Source organism: Lemur catta, chromosome 11 (assembly GCF_020740605.2).
Source record: "Lemur catta isolate mLemCat1 chromosome 11, mLemCat1.pri, whole genome shotgun sequence".
Taxonomy (NCBI): Eukaryota; Metazoa; Chordata; class Mammalia; order Primates; family Lemuridae; genus Lemur; species Lemur catta.
This window is the reverse complement of record NC_059138.1, coordinates 69,000,518-69,020,260: the sequence shown is the minus strand read 5'-3', so window position 1 is coordinate 69,020,260 and position 19,743 is coordinate 69,000,518. Positions and strand designations below refer to the sequence as shown.

The window sequence follows — 19,743 nt, the reverse complement described above, 5'->3', positions numbered from 1 at the left end:
GTCAGATGAGTTCTAATTTACTAAAACCATTTCTCCCCCCTCTATGGTGATAATTCTGCCTTAGGAATTCACATGTAAAAATATCTTTAGAGTACTTGCTATATTTTAAGATCTCCAAAACATATTTGTGGTAATAGGTAATGATATAATAATTACTAGAACATCACATACTTATGTAATACCTGAAAAATATTCCCTAGGTGGAATTAGCTTATGATAATCACACCATGTGTGATACCTAATTGTTTAATATAAATTATTATAGTCAGCAATGTAATGTACTTTTAAGGACATTCTCCACTTATATGAAGCTCAGTGGAGACATCTGTGACCAGAATTAGGAATTATATGCACACTGGCCATGCCAAATGTGCCTTATCTTCATCTTCAAATATGCTGTATCTTATTTCTTAAAACTGTTTAGAGTTTTGATTTTTAGTATCCTTTTCAAGTCTTCAGTTGTGCAAGATAAAGGAAAACATACTCAATACATGTTAAGAAAAAAAGAAAAACAACCCAACTGTATATGCATGACTGGCAACACCACTGGAAAAACTCAAATATCTCCTGGTATACTAAAATACAAGAATAATGACATAAAAAGGCTACTGATTTAATGGCTGTGAGAGTGTTAACAATTTTTTGTTAGTAATTTTTTATTAATTATTTTTTATTTTATTGATTATAACCTTTTGTCTAAAATAAATCTTTACTTCACACAATGTCATTCAATTTTTAAACAAATAATGAGTAATTATCTGTTTACTGTGCTCTTTCTTTTGGGAAATAATCACAAAATAATATCTTCCGTTTGTAACTGAAGTTTTGGTAAAAGAAGAGGGCAAAAGAAGTTGTATTTATTTCAGAATTATTGGAAACCTGAGCAGAAAGAAACCAGAATCTAGCTAATCTTAAAAGCAATTAGTTCCAACAATAAAACATAATACAGAATGCCAGAGCCTCAATCGAATAAAAAAGAATAAATTTCGCTTAGGACTTAATAATAAACTCCAGTTGTATTATTAAAATGCAAAATTTGAAAACCATCTTGCAAAGTGATGGAATGGGCTTTGTTAACAATTGAGTTGTTCAATTTGCCTAAAAACTGGAAACCTTTAGAAACCTCAGAGGTGACTTCCTGACCTTTACTGTATTACAAATAGGCCTGATGTTCAAGATCCACATCCATTATATGCTTGAATGAGCTCAGTATTTATTGTTCTTTCATATCATTAAAAGAGCTAAAAGGTTGGGGAAATGCATAATGCAAAGAAAGGTCAAGTGGTAATCATGGTGTGAAATGCTGTTACATGTGTAACTATAATAATTCTTTAGACTTTATGCTCCCTGGAGAGGAAGTTGTTCAAAATTGTTCACCTACAAAGGTTTATTTTGTGCTAAATATAGTTCAGCACTCTAAATGGTGGAATTAGCCTGACCTTTTGCTCCTCGGTGTCGGCGATGGCCTTTTCCCGGCTCACTTTCTCCGTCTGAAGCCCGATCTTTGAGATCAGAGCTTCAGCATCATGATTTCTCAGCTGCAACTCGGCTTCCTGAGAGGCGAGTCTGGCTTTTAGATCTCCCACCTAAAGGAAAAGTCATTATTCTGACGTAAAATTGCATTGGTAACAATAAATCCCAGATACAGCTTAATGTTGAGAATGATTCAGGGATCCTTAAGAATTTGTATCTTGCGTCTGTTTCTCCCTGATTTTACCAGAATCTCGACTGCAAAAATGCAGCCCCCCCCTTTTTTTTTCCACGTGAGAATGAACATAATAATATTTTCCAACGGTTTTGTGGGAAACAGAATTATTGTGTCACCACCAGTACCAACTAGAAGTTTCTCTTTGCTGCTCAATCTGTGCCGTCAGGGAAACACCAACAGAGGTCTCTAAGTGAGCACACGCCCTCCACACCCCTCTGCCTTCTGGTCCTAGGCAGCCGAGGCCATGGGACAACACACTTGGTGACGGGCTGGAAGAATCACGCCTTGTACTCTCTAACAGAAGACTGCTGGAGGATGCAGGTAGGTTGAAGACATGAATACTCCTTGCCTGTTTGCAGATAAATTGGTTGCACACTGAAATGCCTGCTGCCAGGTTTTACCTCTTCCCATAAAACATGAAGTGGCCCTCTTGATTTTTTTCACCTCATAGGACATTTAATTCATGAGCACACAGCTAACCCAAAATTCAGCTAATACCTGCCAAGAAGGGCAAACTAGATGTGCTCTGTGGGTATCGGTTTGGTGCGGCCGAAAGCCCAGTGAGTGTCGTGGATGTGTGTGTCTCCCACCACCCACCACTAAGGAACCTCACTCGGCACTTGTGGAACTCAGTCTTTCTGAGGCATCAACAGATCCATCTGGTGAAAAGAATGATTTTGCTCGTTTTTCAGTTGGGATGTCATTAGGTTCAGAAGGTACCACTACATTCCCAAGTGTGAAGATCATGTAAATAAAAGCAGAAGTGAAGTGCTAGGAGAAATCATGACTCAATTCCCAAGAATATCTGGAAGCAGCTCTATACATCCAGATAATTAACTCTCCATTCCATTTATTTTCCAAAAGTAAAAATATTACTCTTTTTAAAAATCACTGAAGCAAAGAACAATCATATTTATTTTGACTCAATTGCTAAAGACATTTCAGTGGTTTTATCTTGTGGAACAACATCCCATTACTGTATTTGAGTAATCGTGTAATCCTCACTCAACACAGTTTATTTACACTTTACCTAAAAAGCATGATTACTACTATGACTGCTGCTTATACTATTATGGTATAAACTAAGACTGATTTTTTAGCCTTGCTATGAATCCAGGGTAACTTTCCACAGTGACATTTACTTTTCTGTTCTTTTTAGCCATGTGAAAGTAGTTCTCTATGTTAGGCCATAGTTAAAAGAATCATCCATTAGGAAAATGCAAATAAAACCACCCTATCACCAAACACCTATTAGAATGGTTAAAATAAAAATTACTGATAACACCAAGTTCTGGCAAGGAAGCTGAGAAATTGGATCTTTCATACATTGCTGTCTATAATGTATCATGTCATAGCCATTCTGGAAAATATTTACCCATTTTTTACAAATATAAACATGCAATTACCATACAAACCAATAATTTCACTCTTGGGCATTTATCCAGGGAAATGAATTTATGTTCATACAGAAACTTGCACATGAATGTTCATAATAGTTTTCTTTATAGCCAAAACGCAGAAATAACCTAGATGTCCTTCAGTGGTAGAACGGTTAAACAAACTATAGTACATTCATACTGTGGAATACTACGCAACAATTTAAAAAGGACACATTATTGATACATCCAGTAATTCAAGAGAATTATGCTGAGAGAAGAAAACCAATACTCAAAGGTTACACGTTATGTGACTCCATTTATACAACATTCTCGAAATAACAAAATTATAGAAATGGAGAATAAGATTAGTGGTGGCTAGGGACTAGGGATTCAGTGGGGAGGATGGAAAGAGGGTGTGTCTGGTTATAAAATGGCAACATGAGGGATCTTCATGTTGATGGAACTGTCCTGTGTCTTGACTATGGCAGAGAATAACCTGACCTATATATGTGATAAAACTGCATAGCACTAAACACACACACACACACACACACACACGTAAAACTGGAAATGTGAATAAAGTCTGTGGATTATACCAATGCCACCTTCCTGGTTTTGACATTGTACTATGGTTATGCAAGATGCTACCGCTGCAGCTATGTGACATGGACATTTCTCTGCTATTTTGCAACTTCTTCTAAATCTATAATCATTTCAAAATAAAAATAAAGCAAAAAAACAAACAAACAAAAGTCACGCAGAGACTCGGAGGAAACTATGTTATTTCAAGCTCTAATTTCAGTGTCTAAGGAAGCTGTTAGCTCTGAAATATCCAAAGTGACTCAGGCTCTGGAAGGGAGGCTTTAGCTATGAAGAAAGGTCACTATAGCTATCTGTGATGAACTAAAATGTCATCTAGGAAGGGGTGATTTGGCTATAAAAAGGGCTTTATTTCAGCTTGATTGTAAAGAATGAACATTACTAAGGTTTCCAAATGGCTTGGCTATGCAGCTCTGTGCCGCTGCTTACGGCAGCCCTGGAGAGGCCACCTGGTCCAACGTGGAGGGGTTACATTCCACATACAACCCGATCCTTCACTATAAGGCTCTCCAACTCTTCACCTAGGAGATCATGCGTCCTTTTCATAATAAATTTATTTTTAAAACTATCAAGTAGCTATTAAGCATTATAGCCACTCTCCTGATATTAAGAGCATTCCATGCATACACACCTAAAGAAAAGAAATCACCTGTAGTCTTTCAAGCAAGACTTCATCTATCTTCACAGACTTTCTGCCTGCAGTTTTTAGCCAAGGGGGAAGAAAGAGACCCCAAGCAGCCCTGGACTTGCCAAATGCAGTGAATTGGCTTTCCCTATTTTGCTCTCCCCACCTCCCGACTCATCAATACATAGCTGAGATGATTATTAAGAGATCACAGACTCTCTCCCCTTCTTGTTCCCTACGTCTGAGATGCTGGGACAGTCCTGGATGCCACCGCACTTGCTTTTAGCTTTGTCAGAACTTTTTAAGTTTGGCAGAGGCATATTTTTTTTCTTTGCCAAGGGCTTTCCAGCAGTATTGACAGCTCAGTTTGGGTGACAACACTATCGCTTCCTGGGGCAAGGTCAACGGGATCGGTTCGGGACATCACTCAAAGGGATGTAAGTGCCGCGACACAGCGCTCCCTGCTCATCTTCTTTTAGCTCAACAGGACTCCTAGGAAAGTCATAAAGGGTGTTGATTTAATTGAGATAGAAGAGGATAGACAGGTAGAGGGAAGAAAAAGGAAAAGGGAGAGGGGCAAAGAGAAGAGAGTAAGATAAGGTGGATATTAAAAGGAAGGGAAAAGACCGACATTCTTTGAAAAGGGAAGGAGAAGATGTACAACTTGGACGTGCTTTGGGGGGCTTTCCAGCAACTGTCCTTTATATCACTTTATCCCAACTCTCCTGGAAATCTCCTCACTCAGGTTTCTCTTTCCTAGTCGTGGTCCATTTACTCACTGAACACAGATCACAATGTTTCACGAAACAGCCATTCCTGGTGCAGAAATCTAAGCGGGCAGGAGGCAAGTGGTGTGGTGGCCTACAGAGTGATCAAAGGACTTGGCCAGAGAGCCCCTCCCAGCGAAAAGGAGCCACTGTATGCTCTCCCACAGGGCCTTGGTTTATTTCTAGCCTAGGCACAGATGGGCTACCCCAAACTCTTGGGGAAAACACTGGCCCAATCCTTTGAAAAGCATGTAAGAGTGTGACCTGATGACAATACTCTGAGAAGGCCACCAGCATTTCTGAGAATTTTGGTTTTTACTCCAGCTCTAGGGCCCTGCTGGCTCAGAGAAAGGCTGGGGCACTCTCCAAAGTCCCCATTGTATTGCATCGGAATGTCTCATTACCGGTCATAAAGAGACCAGTAGAGATGTGGGTTCAAACCCCAGCCTCACTGGCTTTCTGGCCTTAAACACTTCAAGCCTCATACAGTAGTGACACCTGCTTCATAAACTCATTTGGTTTTTAACAATGGAAGAGAGGATATGTATGCAGACCTACACATGATTAGCATCCTGTGCTAATTCTCTCACTCCTGCAAGTTGGAGATAAAGTCCTTTGAGACAGCAGGGGCCTTATGGCTGAGGACAAAGACAACACTGGACGCTTTATCTAAGAGAGCTGGGGACTAAAAGGAGCAGACCAGACAATGAGGTGGGAGTGCTCTACTTTGGGACCTCACCCTAGTCATCAGTCAAAACATGATGCCCTCATTGGAGGTTGAGAATCTGAGACCAAGAAGGATACTGTTCCATCCTAGGTTGACAACATTCCTCAAGACAAGCCTCATGCACCGAAGAAGCCAGAGACAATAGAGGGGAAAGTGCTGTGTCTGCTCCTTTCCACACCCCCACTCGGCCTTGCACAGGGCTGGGCCAAGATGACGAGGCATCTCCCCAGACCGGCTGGGACAGAGTAACTGGCCAATCCCTTTCTAGGCTTAGGAAAACAGTAACAATGTGTTCTCTGTGTCACCAAACTGTCAATTTTAGCAGTCAGCATCTTATATAAATGGGTTCAGTAGTGCTTCCAAAGGAAATATATTTTTCTAGTAAAGAGCATGGGTTGTACTCAGTAATTACATCCTGTTCATACCTGAGAGGCCGTGGTCTTCAGCTTCTGAATGCCATTCATCAAGTGCTCTTTCTTCTGAGACACCTCATTTTGTTTCTTCTTCAACAAGTTCTTAAACAGTGATATTTGTTCTAGAAAACTCTTTGGGGTGGTATAGTTGTGTCTTCTCTCATTCTGGTAATACCTGGCACTCATCTCATTTACACTGGCGTGAACATGTGCCATGAAAAGGCTGATAGAATCTTTGTGCAGTGGCTGAAAACATAAACATGGCAATCCATAAGAAAACCTCTCAAGTTAAAAATATAATTTAAAAAATAGAAGAAAAATCAACACAACTATACAATATTTTTTTTCCCTAAAAAACAGAGCAAATTACAGTAGAACCTAGGAAAACTTACTTAATCTTTAAGAGATAGCCTCAGAATCACCAGAATGAGAGTGATTACAATAAAGCATTCAGCCTTCCTAAGCCTCTTCTTGCCAAGCAGGACAAAGGATTTTTATGTGTTCTACATACCAAAGCCAAAAGCCAACATAGAATACAAGCACTGCTCGTCACAACTTGGTTTTTGTCTACCAAGCGTGCAAAAGAGAAAGTAGGGAAATTGAGTCACAATATCCTGGTGTTTTTTGACGTTGCTTTCAAACTAAACTTAGAACAAGAGAAGCAACAACCCTGCAAAGTCATTGAAAAAAAGCTGAAACTGAGAAATTCACTGTTTTATGAGAACCTGTATAACAACAAACTGGATAGGTAGGGTATAAAAACCACTGCTTCTGGAAGAAAAATAGCAAGATCATCTCTATTCTCATTTGGAAAAAAAAAAAAATCCACAAAAACAAACAAGTCTTCTTTCAAGATCTACCGGAGAACCAGTGTCCCCCTCTGCCCCCCCCCCCCACTATACTTTCTTTCCATTTTGTCCTCTGTGACTTCTGAAGTAGTTAACTTTTTAATTTGTGGAGTCACATCTCCCTCATTTTAATGATTATTTATTGCACTCTGTACAAGATGAACCAGGTTCAATTAATCAAGGGAAGCCTAAAAATCAATTAATATGAATTAAATGAGCTACACCAACTCTTAGGAAAGTCACACATAATTTACCAAAGTGTTGTCAATAATGCTCAGACATCTTTAGGAAAATTGTGCACAAGTGGCTGGTGAAGCAGTTAAACGTTTCAAACCCGCATCATTAATATAACAACCAGAGGTGCGAGGAGAGACAGGCCAATTCTTGTTGGTGAAAAACAGCTGCTCCTGTGCTACGTCTTTAAGCACCTAGCTTTCCAATACGTGACAAATCCCTGAGTGGGTTTAACATATGGATGTATTGGATTGTGCTGCATATTAAAAATTCATCTCACTAGTAACTAAAATAATGTGTTTTTAAAGCAAAAGGTAAACATAAAATGATACAAGTTCTGAATAGTCTGTTTCTAGTAGACCCAAGACACACGTATATTACTGATTAGTGAGCTCAGAAAAAGAAAATTTATAAGGAAGTTTATATACACTTCCTAGAAATCATAGTCCCTGGGCAACTTTATTTTTAAAAGAGCCTGACTTCAACACAAACATGTGCAGAGATTTGCTCCTGTCCTGTCTTGCATTCGTGGAAACTAAAAATGCACACATACCTTTCTACAATACAGATAAATACTTCCTTGGCCAAGTATAACTTCCTTACAGGGGGGAAAAAAAAACAACAAACCCTGGCCTCTGCCCAACCATGAGCCTGATGGGGAGGCTCCTTGGAGGCGCTGAAAGCTCTCTTTAACAACAGTTTCATTTGTAAATGGGCAATGGAAGAAGTGGTTTCCGGTAGAGCTGGAAGTGGCCCGAGACAACTTGTCTCAATGGGGCAAAATAACTATTGTTATCGGGCTTAACAAAATGGCACAGCATGGGAGACTCGCGGAGCCAGGGAGCAGCTGGTTGTAATTCACACTGTTTTTCAGAAAACTCTAATCGTTCCAGAACAGACCTCTTTGATGACTGGTCTTCCCTGCATTCTCAATTTGTCACTTTCTCTTATGATAAGGTCAGTAGTGACAGCACTTCCTGACATTAACAGCTGTGGCTTTTAAAAGGGTCATTGTAGAACTACTAATTGCAGTAATTTCATTAGCATAAATTATTTATTCTGCCATTCATTTATCTCCAGTTTTTTTGTGGGGGGGTTAGTGGTGGGGGGAGACGCTGCTAGCGCAGTGACGACAGCGCATCTCTGTATTTCTTACTTGGAGAGATGGGAGGGAAGAACATCATTCCTGCTACATTTGGCCCCTTCATAAAAACCAGTTGATAGGCATTTTGTAGTCATTTAGCAGCCAATCATAGTGAAGGCAAAAATAAAAGTAAGCAGAGTGCCGGTATCAAATCATTATAGACCCACGGTTTCCCCACTAAGATGCTTTGGAAAGCAATGCCATCTCCAACGCATAATCAAATGCCAAGATGAAACTGCTTTTCCTCACATTAAGAAAAAGTGTTTAATTTCAACTCTCTCCGTTGGTTCACTGTAAACACAAAAACATAAACAAGTCTCTGCTATTTGGTGTGACAGTTCTCGGCAGTGGCAGTCTCTGACTCCCCAAATGCTCTAGCCACCTGGCTTGTCAAGCCCAGGGCTGTGTACGTCCCCCTTGTTGAAAATGCCAGACAGCAGAGTCGAATGTAAAGGCCACCACTAAGTCAAATACCTTGTTTTTAGGATTTCATACCTGCCCAAGGCCAGCAGGCTGTACTGGTCTATAATATTAACTTTGGACTCTCAAGAGTATTGTATTCAAGGGAGGGAAGAAGGAAAGGCAAAAGAAAACCTACAGATGGAAGAATCTATTTTCTCCTTTTTTTTTTTTTTTCGGAAGTTTAACTTGGGGCGATTTTGTCACATATAATATCATACACCTATAGTCAGTCTTGAAAATTTTTCTCAGAAATTATTTCTGTGTTAATTTTCAAATTTGCCTAACTGCTGAGCTATACAATCTATTATTTGTGTTTTGGGGAGGGACTGGTAAAAGAGAATATGTTAATTACATATTTGTTGCTGGATGGTGGTTTATTAAATAAAGAAAACTTAATAATGCATAAAATAAGCAGCCTTGCATGTTAGCAGCAGTACTGAGCACCTCACAGTGCTGATTCACTCTGAGAAGATTCTGGAGACAGCTAAGGACATAGGGTTTGAACCCTAGGACTGGGCCAGATTTCCAGTTCTGAAAAACTGGCTAAGGTACTGAAGTCCCTTGTACTTTCCTCCTGGCCCCCAAATCACTCTTTTTTATTCTGTTTCTTTTCTTCTTTTACTGCTTTCAAAATAGTCAAACATTTGTGCAATATTCAAGAGAAGGATTTAAGAATATGGGCTCTGATGTCAAACCACACATGGGCCCCTGACCAGTGATATTATCTTGTGCACAGGCCTCCACGTGTGGGTGGGCCGGGGTGGGGGGGGGGGGGATGGTGGTGGGGAAATGCAAATCCACAGCAGGTACCATGAGCATCCCTAATCCGAAAATCCAAAATCTAAGCTGTTCCAAAATCTGAAACTTTTTGAGTGCCAACATGGCGATGCAAGGGGAAAATTCCACATCTGACCTCATGCGATGGGTTGCAGTCAAAATGCGGTCAGAACTATGCTTCATCTATAAAATTATTAAAAATATTTTATAAAATTACCTTCAGGCTATATGTATAATGTGTATGTGAAACATAAATGAATTTTCTGTTTAGGCTTGGGTCCTGTCCCCAAGATATCTCGTTATGTAAATGCAAATATTCCAAAATCCAAAAGAATCTGAAATCTGAAACACCTCTGGATCCCAAGCAGTTTGAATAAGGGCTACTGAACCTGTATTAGTTCTGCTATGGTGGTAGTAGCACCAGCAGTAGTCGCAGCGAGATTACTACAACTATACTGTACAGCAACAAGTGTTAAAAATGCAGCACCAAACAGAGTTTTCTCAATGGGATGCTGGTTTGCTACTTTGGTGAATGCGTTTTGTTGTTAGCTTGCCTATACTTTTCATTTTTTGTCTTTAATTCTGGAGCTTGACTACAAGTCAAAGTTCAGCATAAGCCAACAATCTTCCAGATCAGTGTGCAGTCACTTAGAAAAAAATAGCTTCCTGTTTGGCACGGTATTTTAAAAATGAATCTGCAGACCACTGGAGAAACAAGTCTTTAAAGACAGCAGTAAAACAACTTTCTTATCTTAGTGGACATTTCTCATGATCCATTTTAGAAAAAGGTAGTAAAATACATCATTCATAGGCTATGAAACTCCACAACAAGTTCTGGGTTAAAGAGTTGGTAGCATGACAAATAAACTCATTTCACTGAAAAACCTGATGATATGGAGCTTGTGTCATTGCTTTTAAGTGGCATCACATCAGGAGGACAGAGGATTTTAACTCGCCAGTTGGTAAACATGCCTGAAAAAGAGGGCCTCCTTCACTTTGCTCAGATTCTGTACCTGCCAACACAAATCTCACCCTTTCATCAGACAGCTCACTGTTTCATTTTCATTCAATAATTTCTCCCTTTATCTGGTCCTGCTTTCAAATATGTATATGATGTATTTTTTTCCTTAAACAGCAAAAACACTGCTTATCTTTTACCATTTTAGTTTCCCTTGCTTTTTGCCTTGAATGCTCCTAACTGGAACCCATGCACAAATCAGTAAGGTCTTCACCCAGTTCTCTCTCCAACGCACTTCCCATAACATTTCCAACCCCATTTCCAAGGACACCCAGAGGACTTTTCCTGCTCTCCTTATGCTGCCTCCTTTCATGTCTATTTCGAAATCTCCTGTGAGAAGCAGTGTGTGTTGACACGAAGTCTTCAGATAAATACCAGGTGATACTTAAATGTCAAACTATTTTGGTCATTTTCTGTCGGCTGTCATTTAGCTCAATATCAGGTAACAGAAAAATAGCACAAACATTTATTTAGATGTAGTCAACCCATACCCCTGGGTGCTGAGTGTGTACTGATGGAAAATTATATGTCAACACACACAAAACTGCTTGCCTTTAATGAATCCTTTCTCTGCGGCCAAAGGGGGTCACCTTGTGTAAGTACCTTACACTCAGCAAATGAGGTCAATAATTAAGAAGTGCCTAAATTATGCTGATAACTTTCAGTCTGAATAGTGGAAATTAAAACTAAGAAAGTGATCAAATTAGTGCTCATTCACAAAACTTAAAAGCTGCTTTTGACCTCTACAGAAAAGAGACCACATGTTTCTAGAAGAACATGGACACATTGCACTCTGAATTATAATTATTGCTCCTGAGCAACAAATTAGGAAGGTGGGAAAGTTAAATAAGCACCTTGCACTGAAATGAAATCATCTGGCTAATTTGTTTCGAGGCATAATTCAGCTGAACAGAAACGGTAAAGTGCTTTTAAAATTCCTATTTGGCGCTCGGCATCCTATAGGAGGCATCATGATACCATCTGATAGAGCTTAGCACCTGACAGAAGCCCTCTGGACTTACAATGATGCAAGTCCTGCCTCAACCAGCAGATGTCAATGGTCACTGGCATATCAAAGCTCCTTCAGTGTCACTGTTTTCAGCTATCTCCACTGGAGAAAGCCTGCAGAGCGGCAAAGGGCAAGAACTTTAAAAAGTACCGTGCCAAATGCTAACTAATTAAACCATGCCACTAGCTCTTGTAATATTTCCTACCATTTTAGAAAGTAACATTCAGAAACAACGTGTTCTCATTAAAGTCCTTTCTCTTCCTTACCAAACCAGTAACTATTAAAAGACAGAAAAATACCCTACAGAATTCCAGTAATGCAATGAAATTTGTGTTAATATGTATGACCACTATTTGTCATATTTGACGGTTGTCCAGATTTTAAAGTATAAAATATTTCTGGCAGCCTTTAGAAGAGATAATTTCTCATTTTCATTTATTTGTGGAAATGTTTTAAGCGTGTGTGGAAAGAGAGTAGTTGGATATTCTAAAGCCTCTACCCAATATATATCTTCCAAGTTAGATGTTGCTTGACAGTTCTTCCCTAGCAAGCCAGTAATAAATAATTGGATTAATAGACATTTTAGCAAAAGACTAAAGGAAAAGAGATTTCCCTGTATAAAACTCTGTAGGCTTAAGCAAATACTTGACTGTGTGCTTACTTATATAGCTGCTTTTTTAAAAAATAGAAGCAAATGAAATATAGTATTATGAACAATAAAGCTAGCTGCATACCAAAAATTAATTAAATATGCAAATATGCCCAGATTTTTCACCATCTAGCCACCAAAAGATATAATATTCAACAAAATGAAAAAGGATTACTTTGGAAAGGTGGCAGTTATGCCTTTTGGAGTGAAGTAGGCTATGGTGGTTTGTTCCTGTTCATGATAAACTTTCAACTAGGAACAGACATCATTCCTCATCTATCCCCCATTCTGTTTTTGACTCTGAGAATCACTTTCAATGTTTGACCTACTCTATGTACCTTTTACCTTCTATGGTGGAATGAGAAGACAAAGTTCTCTGGGAAATGTTCACCATCACCACCTTTCCAAACAATATAATCAGGAAGGCACTCGGGACAAATAAAACTTCCTATCCAGGAAATCTAAATGATAACTTCATATTTAAGTCCTTGTACTGTCTGAATCTGAATGCTTGATGGGTTTTTTCGTTTCATGCTACTGTTTTAAAATGTAATAGGAGGTGCAAATTTCATCCTGAAGAAATGACAAACATAACTCATAAAACATAAACCCATAAAACAAGTAAGCAGATACACTATTTGACTTAGTGGAATTTACAGAGGCTGATTTTTCACTTGTCAATCCTGTTATGAGGATAATCACAATTAGTTGCTTTACTATGTTAAACAAGCAAGCATTGCATGGCTACCATTTTTGTTTAGGTTTTTAGTTGTGGACTTAAAGGATTTATCTTCAGTAAGCCCCATTATGTTTTAAGGAAATAAGGTTTCTGGCCTTCTGGTGAGTCAGCACATGAGTGAGAAAATGCTCAAGAGTTTTGTGTATGCGTGTGCATGTGTGTGTGCATGTGTGTGTGCACACCCATCTCAACCTGGTGGGAAAACCTGTGAGCCATCATAATCCACGGAATGTAAACTAACAGATGATTTCATTACCTGAAATAAATAAGGACAGCTTTCCAATACGAGGTGTATTTTGGAAAGCACTTTTTATTGAAGAGAGAGAGAGAGAGTGAGTGTGCGTGCGTGTGTGTGTGTGTGTGTGTGTGTGTGTGTGTGACTCAGGCTGACACGGCATACCTCAATTCCCTCGGTTTCCTCAATGAACCTCCTGCTGACTGAGACCAGAGCCTCCTGCGGCCATGCATGAAACCAGTCAATAGCCGTGCAGTTAACTATGGCTGGGAACTTCCGAGCTCTGACTCTCAGCGTGTGACCAACTGGAGAGAAACACAAAATGATCTGTGGAGACATGGGGCAGGGCAGAAACAGGAGGGTGATGAGTGAGCAGAGAATTACATTGCAATCTTAGACAATGAAAGAAAGGCGTGCAGCCAACCGTGACATTAAACGACCCTAAAGCACTACAGAGTGGACAGCAACATTAACCTCCTTGCTAATCAAAGTATAAACCTGTCCAGAGCGGCTGCTCCACCGGACACACAGAAACACTGCTGTGCGCTTCCCTTAAAATTTGTCCCTCTTCTCCCAAACATTTTTGATGATTATCATCAAAAATAGTGGGAAATTTTACTCATTTCAATTGCACAAGTAACACAGTAACAAAAAATAAAAATTAAAAGAAATCACTATGACACAATAATACCAATACTTCCATCATGTTTCCTTTCATTCTGTAATTCATCAGGCTCTATAAAACTGTGTAATGATATACTTTAAAAAATGTTTTATCATATTGAATGCTTACTATTTATGTCTCCATTTAAAATAAAGTATCTGCTTGAGTTCTCACTTCAGATTTGTAAAGGAATAAAAAAATGAGGTTTAAACATTCCCCTGTGGAGAAAATTTTAAGTTTCTGCTGTAAATCTGAAGTTTTGGGTAGATATGTAATGATTTGGAAGTTAATTTAAACCTGAATATACTTCCATACTTTCTTTGGGGACACAAAGGATCCTGTCAGGAGTGCCTGAGTTTCGCTATGACCCTGTGTCACCGGAAATCAGCAAGAGAAGCGTCTGAAGCCAGGTGGGCTGGATCTGACCCCTTTCTGTCCCTTCCTGAGGGTTCTTGCTGTGCTTCCCTGAGTATGAGAGGAGATACCTGTGTAAAGTGCTAAAACAAAGGAGGTGGTTCAGGGCGTCTCCTTTCTTCCTCTGCTTTTCCTTCCCAAATCCCTGTGGACTTGAGGACACTGGGGGAGAACGTCAGCTGGGGTAAGATCTGACAGGGAGAGGTTTGGTTTCTTCTTCTCCAGAAATAGCTCAGACTTGAGAATATAAGACCAAGTTTTACAGCTCTTTCTCTCTCTGTCCCTAACACTGAATGAAATCACTTTTCAAAGGATATGATTTTTTTGAACCTATAGCATTTTTTAAATCCACATCATAAAAATTCCAGCATACGTGAACCCATATAATATCTCATTTCACAGGCATTTTACCATGTTTATTTTATATGCCATCTGTATTCAACAACTCAAACTGTGTAAATACTAAGATCTAAATAAAATGTTTTCTTTTATTGTGACAAAAACACAACCCAGAGATCTACCCTTTTAACAAATTAAGTGTAAGCACAGTATTGTTAACTACAAACACAATTTTGCACGGCAGATCCGTAGAACTTTTCCATCTTGCATGCTGAAACTCTTTACCCGTTAAGCAGCAACTCTCTATTTCTTCTTCCTTCCAGCCTCTGGCAATCACCATTCTACTTTCTGTTTCTGCAAGTTGGACTACTCTAGATACCTCCAAGAAGTGGAATTATGCAGAAATTGTCCTTCTCTGACTGGCTTATGTCATTTAGCATGATGTCTTCAGTGTTTATTCTTGCTGTGGGATATGACAGGACTTCCCTCTTTTTATGGTTGAATAATAGTCTATTCTGTATATATACTGCAATTGCTTTATACATTCGTCTGCTGATGAACATTTAGGTTGCTTCCATATCTCGGCTATTGTAAATAATGCTGCAGTGAATACAAGAATGTAGATATCACTTCGAGATCTTGATTTTAATTCCTTTGGATATATACCCAGAAGTGGGATTGCTGGATCTTACGGTAATTTTAATTTTTTGGGAAACCACTATATAGTTTTCCATAGCAGCTGTAGCATTTTACGTTCCTACCAAGAGTGTACAAGTGTTCCAATTTCTCCACATTCTCACCAACACTTGTTATTTTCTTTTTTTTAAATAATGACTATTCTAACAGATGTGAGGTAATATCTCACTGTGGTTTTGATCTGTATTCCCCTGATTACTGACATTGAGTATTCTTTCATATACCTGTTGGCCATTTGCATGTCTTCTTTAGAGAAATGTCCACTCAAGTCTTTTGCCTATGTTTAAATCAGGTTATTTTATTGCTCTTGAATTACAGAAGTTCCTTATGTTTCTAAAATATTAATCCCTTATCAAATATATGGTTTGAAAATATATTCTCCCACTTCATAGGTTGCCTTTTAACTCTGTTGATTGTTTCCTTTGTAGTGCAGAAGTTTTTAGTTTGATATAGTACTACATGTCTATTTTTGCTTTTGTTTCCTATACTTTTGGTGTCATATCAAAGAAATCATTGCCAAGACCAATGTTATGAAGATTTCCCCTGTGTTTTCTTCCAGGAGTGTTAGAGTTTTAGATCTTACATTTAAGGCCTTAATCTATTTTGAGTTGATTCTCGCATGGGTTGTCAGAGAAGGCCCAATTTCACTTTTTTGCATGGGTAAGATGTTTTTTAATGATGCATAAACTGATCATTTTTGTCATTATATTCAAGATTCTAGTTACAAACTAAATAATTGCTCTAATAGTGCATGTGTTAACAAGCCTCAGTTACGACGCATAATTTTCACTTATGTCTCAGTTCTTAGATTTCTCTTACCAGCCTTTTTTTCCCATACTTGAACATTTCTCCTTTCTTTCCAAGAATTTGGTTTTCCACACCCAACTCATCTCTCATTTGTGCCAATTTTAGAAACTTCATTTACACATAATTGTAGCAAAGGCAGAGGGAAAAAAGCATCCTTTATCTGAAATCCCAAATATTTCTATGACTCCTACACCTAATTTATTTCTACACTTGTAATTGGCATAATAGCAGGTCTTAAGAACGTGTTAGAAAATAATGTAGCTGAACCATGTTTGCTTAGCTTCAGGAAAAAATGATTTCCCTGAGTTACTTTAATGATATGCCTTCATTATTTATTTAAAAATGATAAAGAATGGTCATTTAAACAACTATTTTTCTCTTTTATAATTTTACAATTGAAGATATTTTCTCCTATGTTATTTATTATTGCTTAAATAAGGATCTTCCCAATGTTATTTAAAATTTCACATGGAAGGGGACAGCAGGAAGACCAGTGGTTCTCAAAGGACTATCTGGAGCTGGTTAGAAATGCAGTCCCTGGACCCACTCCCAACATAAGAAATCAGAAACTCTGGGGAGACGACTCAGCAATCTGTGCTTACAACAAGCCCTCTTAGGTGATTCTGATACCCACCGCCATGGTCTAATAGTTTTACATTTCCTATGGGTAAATGAAACATGTACTTGTTCAGTGTTTTTGCAGTTCGTGAAATACAGGATCTAGGTCTCTACAAACACAGTGAAGTGGAAAATTTAGAGAATTTTAAATAAATAAAATAATCACAAATGATCTAAATTCTATTGTGTAAACTAGACTTTAAGAACTAAATTTTAGGAATACACTCGATCCTCAGTAGTTCCTAAGAAGGGAAAGGATTGTATCACACTGGCCTTGAGGAGGGCAATTATCGACCCAATTCACTGCTCAATAATTTCTAGTTTTGCTAGAATCAAGCACATGGTAGTAGTCTCATGTGAGATTTTTCCAGAAACCCACGCTAATGTCTGGAAACCCTTGGTTATTCTGTTCTTTTCAAAAATAGTTTCCATAGCTTTACAAATAACCTGAAGTAAACCCCAGTTGTCACAAGGAACATTATTGTGGGGTAAAAATCATCCTGAATAATTTTCCTGTTATATTACCCTTAATGTCATGAGAGATTAGCATAGCAAAGGATGTATAGAAAATTTAAAAAAATGATTGAAAAAAGAGTGTTATGTTGTCTATCATTTCTTGCTAGCATGATATACAGGTGCATACTCATTTTATTTTACAGCATGGGTGCTGTTGGTTAGTATTTGCAGTGTACCACCAGGGGCCACACGGGCTGGTGAAACAGCATTCTGCAGACTCTAAGACAAACTCTCTGCTAACTTCTTTTCTCATCAATATAAATGGCTGATTGGGCAGCATCATGACTGGCAGACATGATTTTTCATTGATGAAATGAGCAGTGTTCAAGATATCTGAGGCAAAAGAGAAAAAATGTGTGTATACCTGCACTGCTGGATGGGCAAAATTTAAAGATCTAGGTATCCTAGAAATTATATTCTTGGCAGTGGTCTTTAGACTGGATCTTGACTAGTCCTGCGGTAAAACAGCTTATGGAAAGAGTCTGTCTTTTGTGATACTAACGAGGTCAGCTGCCTTCTCCCATGGAAATATTCCCACATCTGCCCCAAAGGAAACTTCCAAGTAAGAGCTAGTCAGGTCGCCAAAAAGACAGAGCTGGGAGACTGCAATAAGCTTTCAGAGCAGGTCGTAAGGCTCGTATGTGTAAGCTTCCTTGTTAATCAATACACTCAGGGTAGCAGGCCTTAGTCTGAGACTTCCTTTCCAGGACACATACCTGGAGTTGGGGGTTTGGGGGCAATAGCCCCTTCCTCAGCTGAACAAGTATCGCCTACCTTGAAGTACCTAAATTCACTAAACTATACTCTCAACCTCCAAAACCCCTGACAATTGCAAATGACCAAATTGTCTTAAGCGAGTTTCAAACAGTGGGGAGGAAAAGGAAAGTCAGTGAATAAAATAAAGTTAAAAATGCCTCTGGCAGCTGTGCTCTATTCTAAAAGCAAATTCCCACAAGTAAAAAGCAAACCCTGAAATCACCATCTTTATACTTCCTGCAGCTCTAACATTTGGATGTCAGGAACTTGCTTTTGGAATCCATACCATAGAATTTTCTATTCTTTTATTTTTTCTTCCCCACACAGGTGTTATGACTCATTTGCAAGAACCCACTTTTCACTGTGCTTCATAATATGTTTCAATTTCTTTTAGATAAGATCCCACAGTAAGTACAGATCTATTTGCATGTCACTAACAGGACTGAGTCCATTTCATCTTGTAATGAAAATGGGATTTGCTACAGTCACTTTTTATTTTTTTTCCAGTTGATATAGTTTATTCTCAGACAGTAGTAACCCTTCCATATACTTACTTTAGAAGCTTCTATCCATAACTTACGTTTTCATTTATCCTCAAAAGCCTCAGTATTTTCCAAGAATAATAAGGTCTGATTCTTACTGAGAGAACCCTCCTAGGAATGGAAGTTCAGTGCAGAAAATATTCCCAGTTTGATTCTTATAGTCTCACTTTACCATCATCCTCATATTTTCCTGTATTCCTCCCATCTAATAACCTTTTAATTTCAATTCTTTTTGAAAGATCCAACAGCATTTTCAACCTACACACATTCAATACATTTTTATACTTATTTCCTTTTTAGATAGCACACAATGAAATAAATCATTCCCAAGACCTTCAACGTTACAGATTTTTGCTAGAGGTAACATTTGATGTCAGGGAGTTTTAATATCTTTCTTCCTTTCTTTTTTTAAACAACAAAGCTCTTCTAGTCACAAAGAAAACTGTATGTGGACCCCCAAGAGATAGCAAAGAGTACAGCTGTTCCGAGGGGGAAAGCAGTGGGGAGAGCCCTCACCTCAGCCGCACTGCTTGTCCCCAGGGCCTATGATGCTCACATACTGCTTCTGGGCCAGTGTTCAGCCCATAACTACATATGACAGTTTTTTTTTTTCTTTCCCCCAAAGAAAACCAGATGCGTATTTTTCTACTGGATAGGTCTGTATGTGAGCCGTGTCATTCCAAGTGTCTGATTTCTGATCAGTGCTGCTCTGCTAGCAGAGCAGACGGCATTTCTGCTGACACTCCGTGGTAACTCTACCCACGTGGACAAGAGCAAGTCTCATACTCTGCTGGCAAATCCCAGAGCTGAATGCTAACAAAATGAGATAGACATGGACATGCTTCTCAAAACGCAATGTTTAATTCAACATAAAGTGATATCCTTTACTCTAGGATTAAGCTTTTGATGTCTAGTGTTAAAAATTTTTTTTTTTTTACAATATAATATGATGGAGAAGATTTCTACTCACTCTTTGAGACTCTTCCTAATCACTATTTTCCTCATGCAATTTTTTATTGTCCTGTCTTCTGCTATCTTATATAACCTATACCTCACA

General features: G+C 38.6%; 1 protein-coding gene across 1 annotated transcript in view; it reads right to left on the bottom strand.

The window, feature by feature from the left end:
- Positions 1-19,743, bottom strand: part of DNAH11 (dynein axonemal heavy chain 11) — a 301,905-nt gene that overhangs the window by 97,966 nt on the left and 184,196 nt on the right. The window contains exons 56-58 of the mRNA XM_045564154.1: positions 13,500-13,661; positions 6,232-6,465; positions 1,440-1,586 (exon numbers count right to left, since the gene is read on the bottom strand). Coding sequence (XP_045420110.1) covers positions 1,440-1,586; positions 6,232-6,465; positions 13,500-13,661 — 543 coding nt within the window. The remainder of the gene's footprint in view (positions 1-1,439; positions 1,587-6,231; positions 6,466-13,499; positions 13,662-19,743) is intronic.